Below are 14,419 nucleotides of genomic sequence, written 5' to 3'. Positions count from 1 at the left end.
CGACCCAGAGGAATAGTCGTTCTAATGAAGTAACCCTCTCCTCACTGGAAGTGACTGCACCCTCCGCACCAACTACTGTGTGTGAGGGCGCTCGCACTGGTCCTGGAGCCGAGGAGGGACAGACCGAATTCCTCGCGTATTTGCGGAAAGGAAAAGCACTTCCTATAATTTTAAGTAGGCGAATCAGCAAATTTCCAGAAATCCTCCGGTCTGTACGTGGTGTGTGAGGGAGTTTTTTTTTTCCGCTGAAGCGCTTTGTGTCGGATAATGGCGGGCGTAATAAAGTGAAGGCGGAGCTGGACGATGAGAGGCCGCTCTCGGCTCTGTCCGTCACTCTGACTCTGTCTCCTCCCCTCCCCGCCTCTGTCTCTCTGCGCGTTTCTCGGGCAGGTCGGGGCGCTGTGTATAAAAGGAGACAGCAGCAGTCTGTTTGTCAGTGAGCAGCGACCTGAGTGAAGCAGCATCATGTCTGGCAGAGGGAAAGGAGGCAAAGGACTGGGCAAAGGCGGAGCCAAGCGGCACCGTAAAGTGCTCCGTGATAACATCCAGGGCATCACCAAACCGGCCATCCGCCGTCTGGCTCGCCGTGGCGGCGTCAAGCGGATCTCGGGTCTAATCTACGAGGAGACCCGCGGGGTGCTGAAGGTTTTCCTGGAGAATGTGATCCGGGATGCGGTCACCTACACTGAACACGCCAAGCGCAAGACGGTCACTGCCATGGATGTGGTGTACGCTCTGAAACGCCAGGGCCGCACTCTCTATGGCTTCGGCGGCTGAAAAACTCCCACTTCCTCCCGAGCACAAAACAAAGGCTCTTCTAAGAGCCACCCACCGCCTCACAGACGGAGCAGTGTCCACAACCTTTTAATTATATTTTATCGGTCCTGTATTCATCTGATGATATTTGAAATCGATTAATCTGTTCCGCTTGAAATGTAGCCGCGATTCTGCCTTTACAGACGGTGATTACCGTGAATGCTGAATGCATTTATATTGATCTAAATCTTCCCGTCCGTCTGGGACAGAAATCAGTTCCCTCGTTCAGAGGAACAATTCCGTAATTATGCATTCAAATCTTAACTGAGGGATTTGGGTATTAAATGAAACTGAAAATGTATGATCCGTGATAGAATTAATTGTAAATAATAAGAATTTATCAAGCACCATTCCTGGATGCGCTGAAATTGGCGGGCGATTTGAAATTCATCGGGCGCCAATCACAGTGCATTCTGATTGGATGTAGTCCGACCGCCAGTTAACAGTTTCCCATTTTGTCCTAAATTGTTATTCGCTGTCAGCCTGCATGAAATCAATAAACCAATCGCAGCAAGTAGATCCTTTAATAGACAGCTGGTGTTCAGCTAATCATAAGCGATGGGACGGCCCATCCCAGCCGTATAAAAGCCTGTGCTGGAGCCTGTTTCGTTTATCTTGTTCCTGTATTTCAGCCTGTGTTCTCAGTACCGAAGCAGAATGGCCCGCACCAAGCAGACAGCGCGCAAATCGACTGGCGGAAAAGCTCCTCGCAAACAGTTGGCGACCAAAGCGGCGCGGAAGAGCGCTCCTGCCACCGGCGGAGTGAAGAAGCCTCATCGCTACCGGCCCGGCACCGTGGCTCTGAGGGAGATCCGGCGCTACCAGAAATCCACCGAGCTGCTCATCCGCAAACTTCCCTTCCAGCGCCTGGTCCGGGAGATCGCTCAGGACTTCAAAACCGATCTGCGTTTCCAGAGCTCGGCCGTCATGGCCCTGCAGGAGGCAAGTGAGGCTTACCTGGTCGGGCTCTTTGAGGACACTAACCTGTGCGCCATCCACGCCAAGCGAGTCACCATTATGCCCAAGGACATCCAGTTGGCTCGCCGCATCCGCGGGGAGCGCGCTTAAACCCAGCCTACACACCAAATACAAGAAAAGGCTCTTTTAAGAGCCACTACCACGGCAAAGGAAAGGGCTGCCAAATACTGTACATGTTTGATGTTGGTGTTTTGTGTAAATAAACTAGTTTTGTAGCTGGGACCTGAATGAAGGTCAGTCGGGAATGCCACCGGGTGGTTTATCATATATCCTCCCGCTGCAGTCCGTCCCCAGAGACGGATCCCTCTCTCAACACGCCCCCTCCCCTCTCGCATAGGTTTCAGCAGTTCCCAATCATCTCCGCTGGTTTCAATGCATCGGAGAAGGATTTGGGCCTGAAACTGCCCACATCCGATATCTCTCAATCTCAGCTCGGGCATCCACGTCTCATTTCAGACACCGAGACGGCACGGCCGCACCAAATGTCAGAGGTACCGGTAATCTCGGGTTCCATGTGAGAAGTTACCCCGGAAAATTCAATCGGACCCGGCGCGGAAATCACAATACTCTGAATCAGCTCTTTTCTGAGATGTGGGTGGCTCTGAGAAGAGCCGTTGGGTTCAGGTACTTACAAATGGTGTATTCTCAATTCACTTTTTGACTGCTGTCTTCTTGGGTTTCGCGGATTTCGACTTCGGCTTTTTGGCCGCCTTCGTCTTCGGGGCTGCGGCTTTCTTGGGCTTCGGCGCCGCTTTCTTAGCCGCGGTTTTCTTAGCTGCTGCTTTCTTAGCCGTTGGTTTCTTAGCTGCGGGTTTCTTAGCCGCTGGTTTCTTAGCTCCCGCTTTCTTAGCCGCTGGTTTCTTGGCGCCAAGCTTCTTGCTGGGAGATTTCTTGGTGGCAGATTTCTTTGCCGCTGGCTTGTTCGCTTTCTTCACCACCTTCACGGCACTTTTCCCTTTACCGGATTTAAAGGATCCCGAAAGACCAGAGCCCTTCATCTGAACCAAGGAGCCGCTTTCCACTTTCCTCTTGATGCTCATCTTGATCTGGGGGCGACGTTTCACCACATCGACACCGCTGCCGTCCAGAGCCTTCATGATGGCCGCGCAGGACATACCCTTCCTATCGCGACAACCCGCCACGATCTTATCGATCTGTTCGCCCAGCGAGGGACCGGTTGGTTTGCTCCGGACAGCCGCCTTCTTCTTCGGAGTCTTTTTTGCGGCGGCGGGTGCGGCTGGAGGAGCCGTTTCGACGGGTGCTGTCTCAGTCATGTCGGCGACTCTGATAAATCCTTCTCACAATCAGAACTGAATGAGAAATGAAGCGAAAGGCGGCGGCACAGAGCAATTTAAAGGCAGCGAGCGGACGGGGCGGAGACATCCTGCTGTCAGCTCCCGGCAGCTTCATTTTTCTGTGTTTCTCACTCCTCAAAAACTCGCCGATTCCAATTCAAATCGGACGCTGCGGAGATTCGGACTAGTCCCTGTCCGTCACTGAGGCCGGAATGTTCGCTGGAAAGAAAGTTTAATCAGGATTAAAGGCAGCGCTTTCTATTTTAACCCGTTTCATTACTGCATTGCCCGCGTTCGCTCTCCCGATCGTAGACCTGTTCTGTGCTTTTTGGCTGAATTATTTAAACTTTGCGGTGAATTCCCTCTTCGGGACTGAGCTGGGGAGTGGGGCGCTTCCGTAACAGAAAAATCTTTTCATTCTCTACAGGAGGCGCTAAGAAATACTACGATGTGTTCGGACCCACAAACACAGTGACACTGGTCTAAGCCGCCGCTCCTTTAACTCACTCTCTCTGACACAATACACTCTCAATGCTGGCGGAAATCAGCAAGTCAGGCAGCATCAATGGTGGGAATAAACAGCCGACATTTTGGGCTCAGACCCTTCATCAGGACTCTGGTGGGAGATGCTGCCTGACTTGCTGGGTTCCTCCAGCATTTTGTCCGCGTTGTTCGCGATTCCCAGAATCCCTTGGCGTTCTGCTGACACAATGTTCACATCTGCACCTTCATCGCATTGCACTGCTGTCAAAATAAAATGACAGGTTCCTTGTAATATAACACGGTGATAAATGATTCTGATTCCAAAGAATAAAGGACAACGGACATTGTCTGACCAACCTCTCTGTGTAACTGAGAACCTCAGGTCCCGGAAGCATCCTTGGAAATCTTTTCTACACTCCCCAGTTTAACCCCGTTTCCTAAAACGGTGACAAGAGCTGTACACAATACGGTAAGTGTGGCCTCCAGTCACTGACACAACTGTAACATAATGTCCCAACTGATATACTCAATCCCCTGAGTAATGAAGACCAGCATGTTAAACACCGTTCTTCACCACTTTGTCTACCAGTGACACCACTTTCAATGAACTGTGTGTGAGAGATTTACCCCTAAATCTCTCCGGCCCAATACACTCCCCAATGACCGATCATTCATAGTGTAAGTTCTACACTGGTTTGACTTTGCAATGTGCACTGTCTCACCTTGAAATGCATTTGCCACGCTGTGGCCCTCTTCACTAAATGATCAAGATTGCCGGGTTAAGTAAGAAATACAGAATAAACTAAACAGTGTAAAAGATGATCAGGGAGGGATGTGATTCTGAAGGTGAGAATGGGAAACCTGAATCCTGATCCAGTCTTGCCTCTCTTTTACTCTTTAAATGTCTGAAAAATAAATCTTGTATCCTCCTTTATACTATTGGCTAGTTACTTTAATAATTTATCTGTTCTCTCCATATTACTATTTTAGTTACCTTCTGTTCTTTTTAAGTTCTTTAGCTTCCCACTAACTTTTGTGATATTCTCTGCTCTCTCATGTTCCTTTATGCTGCCTCTGTCTTCCGTTGTTGCTGATGGTTGCCTCATTCTCCCTTTCGAATATTGTTTCTGCTGAGGGATGAACTGATCCTGCATCTGCCAAATTACGCCTGGAAACTGAAGCTTTTCATACAAAGGTATTAATGCTGGGGAAGTCAAAATGCCCGACTGCTGTAAGCCTGTTCCCATTACACCTCTGTGTGATTTACCAACATGTCTGCTCCACAATATCTCAGCCTATTGGGAGGTGAGCAGTGTAATCCCATCAAAATCACGATTCATCATCTTATTTAAATCCTTTACTTAGAAAACCTCATCAAATCCCTCACTTATTACTGCAGTGTTGGTCTCCTTAATCAAACATGCAACATCCTCCCCACCTGTCAGGTAGCCTTTAACTGTTTCCCCTACACCTTAAACAATTGTCCTGTAAATTTATACTTCCCTATGCTGACACAAACAGTGATCGCGTACTGATTTTGTAAAGCTTTGGATGGTCGCTGGTCAGCTCCTTAATCTCTCGGGTGAGAAAGAGAGTCCCAGTCTGTCCAAACTTCTGCTAATAATTCAAATCCTCCAGTGTCACTAACACCCTCCTCAAACCTCCCTCCACACTTTCCAGCTTCATGACATCCTTCCTGTAGCTGGGTGACTAGAACTGTGCACAATACAGTGCAATCTCACTTTGACGATTACAGTTGTCAGATGACAACCCAAATCCTGTAACTCAATTCACTGACCAATGAAGACAAATAGGCCAAACATCATCTTCACCATCCTGACTACCTGTGTTTCTCTTTCAGTGAATGATGTTCCTGTATTCCATGGACACTCTGTCTGCAATACTCTCCAAGGAACAAGAATTTACTGTGCAGGTCCTTCCCTGGTTGGACTTCTCAAAATGCAAGAGCTCATACTTGTCCACATCAACATCCATCTGTCATTTTTTGGCCGACTTCCCCAGGTCAACTCGATCCCATTGTACTCTCAAAGAATCTTCACTGTCCACTCTGCCACCAACATTGCTGTCATCTGCAAACTCACTAATCACGTTCACAACAATGTCAGAGAAACTGTTCATATCGATGACAAATGACAGTACCAGAACCGATCCCTGTGAACGTCACTGGTCAGAGGCCTCCAACCTGAACGACAAGCTGCCACAAACACCCTCCTTCTATCAAGACAATGTTGTGACGCTGACATGAGGCAGTATCTTGTCTGGCATCCTTTCTGCTCCAAATGTGTAATACAGAAGAAATAAGGAATAAAGAAAAACATACCTTACTTGCCTACACCTCTCAGAAGTGCCGAAGCCTCAACTCCCCACTCCAATTCTGGCCCACTCATACAATGACTGCTTTCTTTAAATCTAAATTCTTTTTATTGGATCTTGGTAAGTGCCTAACTATGCACAATCAAACGCCTCCCAGGGAACTATGACATGCAAAATATGCCAGCTGCCCATGTTCACTTCATTTAAACTCCCTCTCCGTCTACATAATCATATGACTGTTTGTGACTGTGGCGCACAAAATTGTGAACTGCAGGAAACCAAAGTACATGCCTGCACTGTTCGACAAGACCAGACATGATAACACAAACAAAACACTGTATAACAAACACTAGAATCCCCTAACTGAGAGGAGAGGAGATGCTGGATGACCATAAAGATTTAAAGAGAAGCAAGATAAATGTTTATAAAATCAGGGAAGTGGGATCAACATACAAGAGGAGGCTAATAGCAGATCAGCCTTTATATGGAATTGTGGGTGAGGGACTAAGAGAGAACACACTGGAGGTTTTATCCAGTGAGACAGTGTGAATAGAGCTCAGGATAAGAGAGGTGCATTCACCGATGGAGTTGTGCTACTGGCCTCCCAAATGCCAGCAGGAGGTAAAGAAACTGAAATGTAGCAGGGAATGAAAGATGTAAAAGCAACAGGGTTGTTGTAGTGGGTGACTAATTTCCCCAATGTTGACTGGGACTCCCTTAGACTCAGGGGCTTAGATATCATTGCGTATGTTAGAAGAATACTGGGATGTTTCTTAACATAGAAGTGGGTAGTCTAACCAGAGAAGTGGGTCATAGAAGACATTGTATTGGAAAATGAGCCTAGCCACTGATAGAAGTTTCATTCTGGGAGCAGTAAATAAGCACAGGACTCGTCACAGAGGTAATGTGGTCAGTCGGGATATAGCTAAGGGAAACTGTGTTGGACAGGAACTGATGTGAGGGGAATGGGTGCAGCTGTGATTTGTCCATCCACATTTGACATGTGACTAGTGGTTAAAGGTCAGAATTCAGACTGTTTCTATGTGGAAGAAAGACAAAGTTGGTAAAGTCTGGCAGAGGGGTAAGAGATGTTATAAATTCAATCTGATAGAAAATGAAAGATAAGGAATGTTTCAGATGTATAAATTGGAGAAGGCCTCTGGCAATATGAAGCAAGCGAGAGAGAAGTTAAACAGAGAATCAGACATGTCAAACGGGAACAGAAAATGACTTTGGGGAGAAGGGGCAGTATGGAGAGGGTACGACAACACAAGGACAAAGGAGAGAGTTTACGTCTGAAGTGGGTGAGGGACTAAACTAGTACTTCATATCAGTATTCATCAATGTGGTCATGGAGGGTAGTGAGATCAGAGAAGGGAATGCTGATATTCCAGGGTATGTTGTTCCTCAGGCAACAGAGTCAACCCAGGAAATTATGGACTGGTGAGACTTGGATCAATGCTCGAGGAATTGTTCGAGAATATTATTAGACATAGGATCTCTCAGAAAAGTTAGGACTACAATAGGAGAAGATCAGGAATTGCAAGGAAAAGTGAGCAAAATCCCCTGAGATTCTCTTGGTACATTCAGAGGAAAAGGGAATTTGGACAGAATTGTTCCGCTTGGAGATGAGGATGGCCATCTGTGTGTGGAACTGAAGGAAATGGGAGAGGCTTTCCATGAATATTTCTGACAGTTATTTCACCATTGAGAAAATTATGGAAAGTGATGGAGTTACGGAAATGGCATGAATCAGGTGTGATATCTTAGACCACATTCAAATTAGCAGGGATCTATATTGGAGGCCTTAATATGCTTTAAGGTTGTTAAATCTACCGGGCCTTATCAGGGACATTCTTGTATTTTGTGAGAAGTTAGAGAATACACTGTAGAGGCCACGGGAGAGATTGTTGCTTCATCACAGGCATCAGTTGAGGTTAGACATGATTGGGGAGTGATTAATGTGGAATTGACAGTTTTGAGGCCAAGTCTGTGGATGAATCAAAAATAGACAGAGAGGCAGGCAGTGTTATGGAAGCAGGGAGTCTGCAGTAGCACTTGGACAGATTTAGAGAATGGACAAAGAAGTGCCAGACAATATCAGAATCAGAATCAGAATCAGAATCAGACTTTAATCGCCAAGTACCTATGCACATACAAGGAATTTACTTCGGGCAGATGTTGTCTCTCTGCTCATAACAATAATAATGATAAATATAAATGAAAATCTAGATTATACATACAGGTAGTGCAATCCAAGTAATAGTTAGCCGACAGTTAACCGGCAGTTAACTGTTCAGCAAAGTGACCGCAGTAGGGAAAAAACTTCTCCAGTGCCTATTAGTCTTAGTCTGGAGGGATCTGAAGTGCCTACCAGACGGAAGCAGATCAAACAGTCCGTGCGCAGGATGGGAGGATACAGTGTAAGGAAGTGTGTGGTCATGTACTCTGGGAGAAGGAAAAAAGGCATAGACTCCATCTGATCAGGCAAAGAACAGAAATCAGATATGTAAAGGGACTTTGCGGCTCCTAGTGCAGGATTCCCTAAAGGTTAATGTGCACGTTTAGATGGTAGTAAGGAAGGCAAATGCAATATTTGCATTCATTTCAAGAGAACTAGAATATAAAAGCATGCATCTAATGCTGAAGCTTTAGTCAGACCTTATTTGGAGTATCATGAGCAGGTTTGGGTCACTTTTCTAAGAAAGGCTGTGCTGACATTGCAGAGGCTGCAGGGGAAATTCACGAGAATGATCCCAAGTCTGAAAGAGTTAGGATATAACGATCATTTGATGATCTGGGCCTGTACTCACTGGAGTCTAGAAGAATGAGGGAGCATCATACAGAAACACATTGAATGTTGAAAGGCGGAGGTAGCGTTGATATGAGAGGATGTTTACAATAATGGAAGAATCTAGAACCAGACTACACCCTCAATACAAAGACGCCCATCTAGAATAGAGATGAGTAATTTCTTTATTCAGAAGGTGATCAATCGATACATTTCATTGGCACAGGCGGCCATGAAGGCAGTCAGTAGGTCTATTTAAAGCGGAGGTTAGGAGGATTTAATTATTATTAAGGGCATCAAAGTTGATGGGGAAAAGGCTGGAGAATGGGGTTGGGATGGATAAGAAATCATGCATGATGGAATGATGGAACAGAGTGGATGAGCCAAAAGACCCAATCCTGCTCCAATGACTTAAGGTCTTTTGTTTTAATGTGGTGCCAGGAAACTAGTCAGGAAACGACAGGCCCATCAGTCTGATATCAGTGTTGGGTAATTTGTTGGAGGAGGTTTTGAGAAACAGGATCTACCAACATTTGGTCTGATTCAAGACAAACAACAGTTTTGGGCAAGGGAAATCATGTCTAACAATTATCTTGCAGCTCTTTGAGGAGTTTCACAAGTGCGTAGATGAGGTTAGAGTTGTGAATGTTGTCTAAATGGACAGTAGACAGGCCCTTGACTCTGGTCAGGGAGGATAGATCTGAGAGATGGAATCCAGGGGAGATAGTTGATTGGTTTCATAATTGCCTCAGTGACAGGAAGCAGAGGCTGACGGTTGAGGGCTGTGCCTCAAACTGGAGGTCTCTGTCTAGTTGTGTGCCACTAGGTGCTGGGACCTTTTTGTTAGTAATTTATAGAAACAATGTCCATGTGAATGCATAGTTCACTGTAAGTGACATCTCAGCTAGATAGGGTGTTTGACCTGCTGGCCTTCTTCAGTCATTGCAGAGTATAAGAGTTGAGATTTTTTTTTGATTTGAGAAGAGATACAAGTCTTTGGTGAGGACTGACGGGAAATATTGTGTATAGTGTTGATAGGAAACTGTTCTTAAACTAGAGAGAGTGCAGAGAGAAAAAAATAGCAGATGTTTGCTTCGTCCTGGGGAGTCTGAGTTACAAGGAGAGGTTGTATAGCCTAGTATTTTATTCCCTGGAGCAGAGCAGATTCAGAGATGATCCTAGTAGAGGTATGTAGATCATGAGGAGCATAGACAGGGTAAAAGCACGTAGTCTTTTTCATAGGAAAAGGCTGATAAAAACAAGGCAGGTATTTCAGATCAGACATAATGGGCAGATGGTGAATAAACTGCCAGTGATTGTGGCGGACACATTATAAAAATTTTTAAATCTTGCGATCAGAGCTGGTTGCCACATCATAGGAAGGACAGTTTCAGTTATAAGGCGAGGTTGAACAAGCACAGACCCCCGGACCCAGGGCGCTCCCCATCCCCCCTCCGCCGGGGCCTTAACACCTTCCCGCGCCCGTTGCCGAGGAAACGATTCACAGAGACAGCGTGCGTCGCTGTGACGTCAGATGCAACGAGGCGGGAAGCCCGAAGTATGAGGCCCGAAGGGGGGGGGGGGTGTGCTGTCAATCAGAGGAGCCGCCGGTCACCCGCAAAATTTGCAAATAAATCAATGAGCCCTTCATGAAAAAGGCCCGTCCGAGTGAAAGCCTCTTCTCCACTTCCAACCCAGGATCCTTCTACGCGGAGTCTTGGGCCTGTTGCTAAGGCAACGACGTTCTGGAGGCCCTCTGACTCTGTGACATCAGGGCAGCGAAATGGTTGCGCGTCACATGATATCTTTGCTGCAGCCCGGGAGGAGGAGCAATGTACTTGTCAATCACAGGAGCAACAGCGGACAGTGACTGCACACCGAGAGATTTCAGTGTTAAATCTATAACTGGGGAAGGGAAAAAGAACTTACTGTAAAGGAAAACAATAAAGATGTACGAAAAAAGAAAGAGAGCGAGATATAAAGCTACAAACAAGAGAGAGTCTGCAGATGCTGGAAATCCAAACTACACACAGAAAATGCTGGAGGAACTCAGCAGGCCAGACAGACAGACATACTTTATTGATTCCGAGGGAAATTGGATATCCTTACAGTCGCACCAACCAAGAATAGTGTAGAAATATAGCAATATGAAACTATAAATAATTAAATAATAATAAGTAAATTATTCCAAGTGGAAATAAGTCCAGGACCAGCGTATTGGCTCAGGTTGTCTGACACTCCGAGGGAGGAGTTGTAAAGTTTGATGGCCACAGGCAGAAATCACTTCCTATGACGCTCAATGTTGCATCTTGGTGGAATGAGACTCTGGTGAACGTACTCCTGTGCCTAACCAGTACATTATGAAGTGGATGGGAGACTTTGTTCAAGATGGCATGCAACTTGGACAGCATCCTCTTTTCAGACACCACCGTCAGAAAGTCCAGTTGCACCCCCACAACATCACTGGCCATACGAATGAGTTTGTTGATTCTGTTGGTGTCTGCTACCCTCAGCCTGCTGCCCCAGCACACAACAGCAAACATGATAGCACGGGCCACCACAGACTTGTAGAACATCCTCAGCATCATCTGGTAGATGTTAAAGGACCTCGGTCTCCTCAGGAAGTAGAGACAGCTCTGACCCTTTTTGTAGACAACCTCAGTGTTCTTTGACCAGTCCAGTTTATTGTCAATTCATATCCCCAAGTATTTGTAATCCTCCACCATGTCCACACTGACCCCTTGGATGGAAACAGGGGTCATGATGTATGGGTCAGCATGTATGGGAAAGAAAAGCAGGACTGCAGAAGGGTCTCGGCTCGAAACGTCGATTGTACTCTTTTTCCCCATAGATGCTGCCTGACCTGCTGATTCCTCCAGCAATTTGTGAAATATAAAGCTAGAGAGTTTTGACAACTAATGCTGAGATATTTAATATGAGCAGACTTACTGCTGTGAAGTGAAACTACATCTGTAAACCACAGTGAGTTTCGGGGATGGTGCGGGTGTTAATGGCAGAAAATAAAGAGATAATAGATTAACAAAGAGGTTTTAGGCACCAGCTTGATAACATGTGGGTTCCCACGCAGCTGGAATACTGTCTGCAGGTCTGGTCGACACACTATAGAAAGAACATGATGACTGTAATGAGTGAACTGGGTCTCTGGTCCGCATCCCATGCCAATCGCAGGAAGCAGGAACAGTGTAGAGCAGGTTTACCAGGATTTTGTCCGGGATGGAGCCTTTCTGTTGTAAAACCATTAAATATAGGAGCAGAGTTAGGCCCTTTGGCCCATTGAGTCTGCTCTTTCACTTCATCATGGCTGATCCATTTCTCTCTCAGCCCCAATATCCTGACCTCCCTTTAACCCACCATGCTCTGACAAATCAAGAATGTATCAACCTCTACCTTAACTATACCCAATGATGGGCTCTGGTAATAAGTTCCATGGTTGAACCACACTCTGGCTAAACAAATTCCTCCTCATCTCCATTTAGAGGCAGAGGCTGTGCCCTCTGTTCCTAGACTCCCCCTATAGGAAACATGCTCTCCCTATCCACTCTACCGAGGCCTTTCAACATTCAGTAGGTTTCAATGAAATCCCCTTCATTCTTATGAATTCCAGTCAGTTCTGGCCCAGCACAATCAAATGGTCGTCATATGATAACCCTTCAATCTTGGAATCATTCTCGTGAATCTCCTCTGAACCCTCTCCAATGTCAGTACACCTTTCTTCGATAAGTGGCCCAGAATTGCTCACAGTACAAATTAACCTTCAGGAACCTCCTCTACTCCAAAGTTCCTTTACATGTCAGATTTTGATTTTTCTCTCCTTTTAGAGCAATTGTCTATCCTTTACATTTTTCTACCAATGTCCTTGACCATAAACTTCTCGAAATGTTATTCCACCTGCCAAATGTTTGTCCATTCTCACAATCTGTCTAAGCCTCTCTGTAGCCTCTCTGCTTTCTCCTACCTATTTTAATCTACAAATGGTCAGAAAGCCATCATTTCTGTCATTCAAATCATTGACATATACTGTAACATTAAAAGAAGCGATCCCAAAAAATGCCATTAGTCATTGTAGTCAACCAGAAAAGTCTCTCTTTATGCCACTCTTTGCTTCCTGCCAATCAGCCAAGTCGTCATCCATGCTCATATTTTTCCTGTGTCATAGGCTCTTAACTTAAGCAGCTTCATGTGTGGCACCTTGTCAAAGGCCTTCTAAAAATCCAATTGCACAACACACACCCATCCTAAAGGAAACCATGTTGACTTTGTCCTATTTTATCATGTGTTGCCAAGTAGCCCGAAAATACATCCTTAACAATCGAGTCCATCATCTTCTCAACCACTGACGTCATACTAACTGGCCTATGATTTCCTTTCTTTTGCCCTCCTCCCTTCTTCAAGAGTGGAATGATGTTTGCAATTTTCCTGTTCTCCAAAACCATGCCAGAATCCAGGGATTATGGAAAGATTATTACGAATCTCATCAGTCACCTCTTTCATAGCACTGGTGTAGAAAATCTGGTCCAGCTGATGTATCTACCTTCAGATCTTTCAGTAAAGGCTAATTCACTCATTTCTGCCCCCTGATTCTCCTGAATTTCCAGCAGACTGCTAGTGTCTTCTACAGTGAAGATTGAAGCACAATACTTATTCAGCTTCTCTGCCACTTCCCTGTACCCCATTACTACCTCTCCAGCATCATCTTCCAAAGAACTAATATTGACTTTTGCCTCTCATTTACACTTTGTATATCTGAAATAACTTTTGGTATCCTCTTTAATATTAAAGGCTAGCTTATTTGATCTTTTCCCTCTCCTAAACACTTTTATAGATGGTTTCAAAAAGTTTTGTAAATTGTATAACTGAGTGTCAGGGACGTCTCAGAGCAGCTGCTGAACAATGTTCATTCAACCAGAGGTGTTGGTTCACGTCGATACCAGTGGACAGGTAGAAAAGGGATGAGAGAATACGTACACAACGCTGGAATAACTCAGCAGATCAGGCAGCATCTGTGAGAAAAGAGTAGCCAACGTTTCGGGCCGAGACCCTTCATCAGGAATGGGGGGAAGAGAGGGCCGAAGCCCAGTAATAGAGATAGGGGAGGGGGTAGGGCCTAGAGGCGCCAGGAGGAAAACCAATCAGAGGAAAGATAAAGGGGGGCGGGGATAAGCAGTAAGGAAAGTAGAAAGCAGAAAGTAGAGATAAAGGAGTAGAAAGTAGAAAGGGGAGAGAGGCAGGGAGCGACCTGGGATAGGGGGAGGGGGAGGGAATTACCGGAAATTGGAGAATTCGATGTTCATACCACCAGGCTGGAGGCTACCCAGACGGTAGATGAGGTGTTGGTCCTCCAACCTGAGTTTGGCCTCATCATGGCAGTAGCGGAGGCCATGTATGGACATATCTAGATGGGAATGAGAGGCAGAGTTGAAGTGGATGGTAACCGGGAGGACCTGTCTATTGTGACGGACGGAGCAGAGCTGCTTGACGAAGCGGTCCCCCAATCTGCGTTGGGTCTCGCCGATGTAGACGAGGCCGCACCGGGAGCACCGGATGCAATAGACAACTCCAGCAGACTCGCAGGTGAAGTGTTGCCTCACCTGGAAGGACTGTCTGGGGCCCTGAAAAGGGATGAGGTCCCACAGTGAATATAGAGAGTCAGGGAACAAGTTGACGGGCAGGACCTGAAAGGTTGTAATCACCCGGTTACTCC

At 46.1% G+C, this 14,419-nt stretch overlaps 2 protein-coding genes across 5 annotated transcripts in view; one reads left to right on the top strand and one right to left on the bottom strand.

Moving 5' to 3' along the window:
- LOC140717813 (histone H3) overlaps nt 1-14,419 on the top strand; it is a 42,612-nt gene that overhangs the window by 20,347 nt on the left and 7,846 nt on the right. For 2 of the 4 annotated variants that reach the window (XM_073031534.1, XM_073031535.1), the window contains one exon: nt 1,449-2,012. The exons of 1 other annotated variant lie outside the window; for it this stretch is intronic. In XM_073031534.1, the coding sequence (XP_072887635.1) occupies nt 1,474-1,884 (411 nt within the window). In that variant the 5' untranslated portion in view covers nt 1,449-1,473 and the 3' untranslated portion in view covers nt 1,885-2,012. Of the gene's footprint in view, nt 1-1,448; nt 2,013-5,433; nt 5,987-14,419 lie in introns of those variants that run through there. One more of the 4 variants, XR_012096619.1, reaches the window with a different exon arrangement.
- On the bottom strand, nt 2,403-3,165 carry LOC140717552 (histone H1-like). Its single transcript, XM_073031127.1, has one exon. It carries the CDS (start codon nt 3,066-3,068, stop codon nt 2,445-2,447), a length of 624 nt encoding a protein of 207 aa, XP_072887228.1. The 5' UTR covers nt 3,069-3,165; the 3' UTR covers nt 2,403-2,444.

The sequence above is a fragment of the Hemitrygon akajei genome, chromosome 28 (assembly GCF_048418815.1).
Source record: "Hemitrygon akajei chromosome 28, sHemAka1.3, whole genome shotgun sequence".
Lineage (NCBI taxonomy): Eukaryota > Metazoa > Chordata > Chondrichthyes > Myliobatiformes > Dasyatidae > Hemitrygon > Hemitrygon akajei.
The sequence above is the reverse complement of the archived record's forward strand: the minus strand, read 5'-3'. Positions and strand labels throughout refer to the sequence as shown.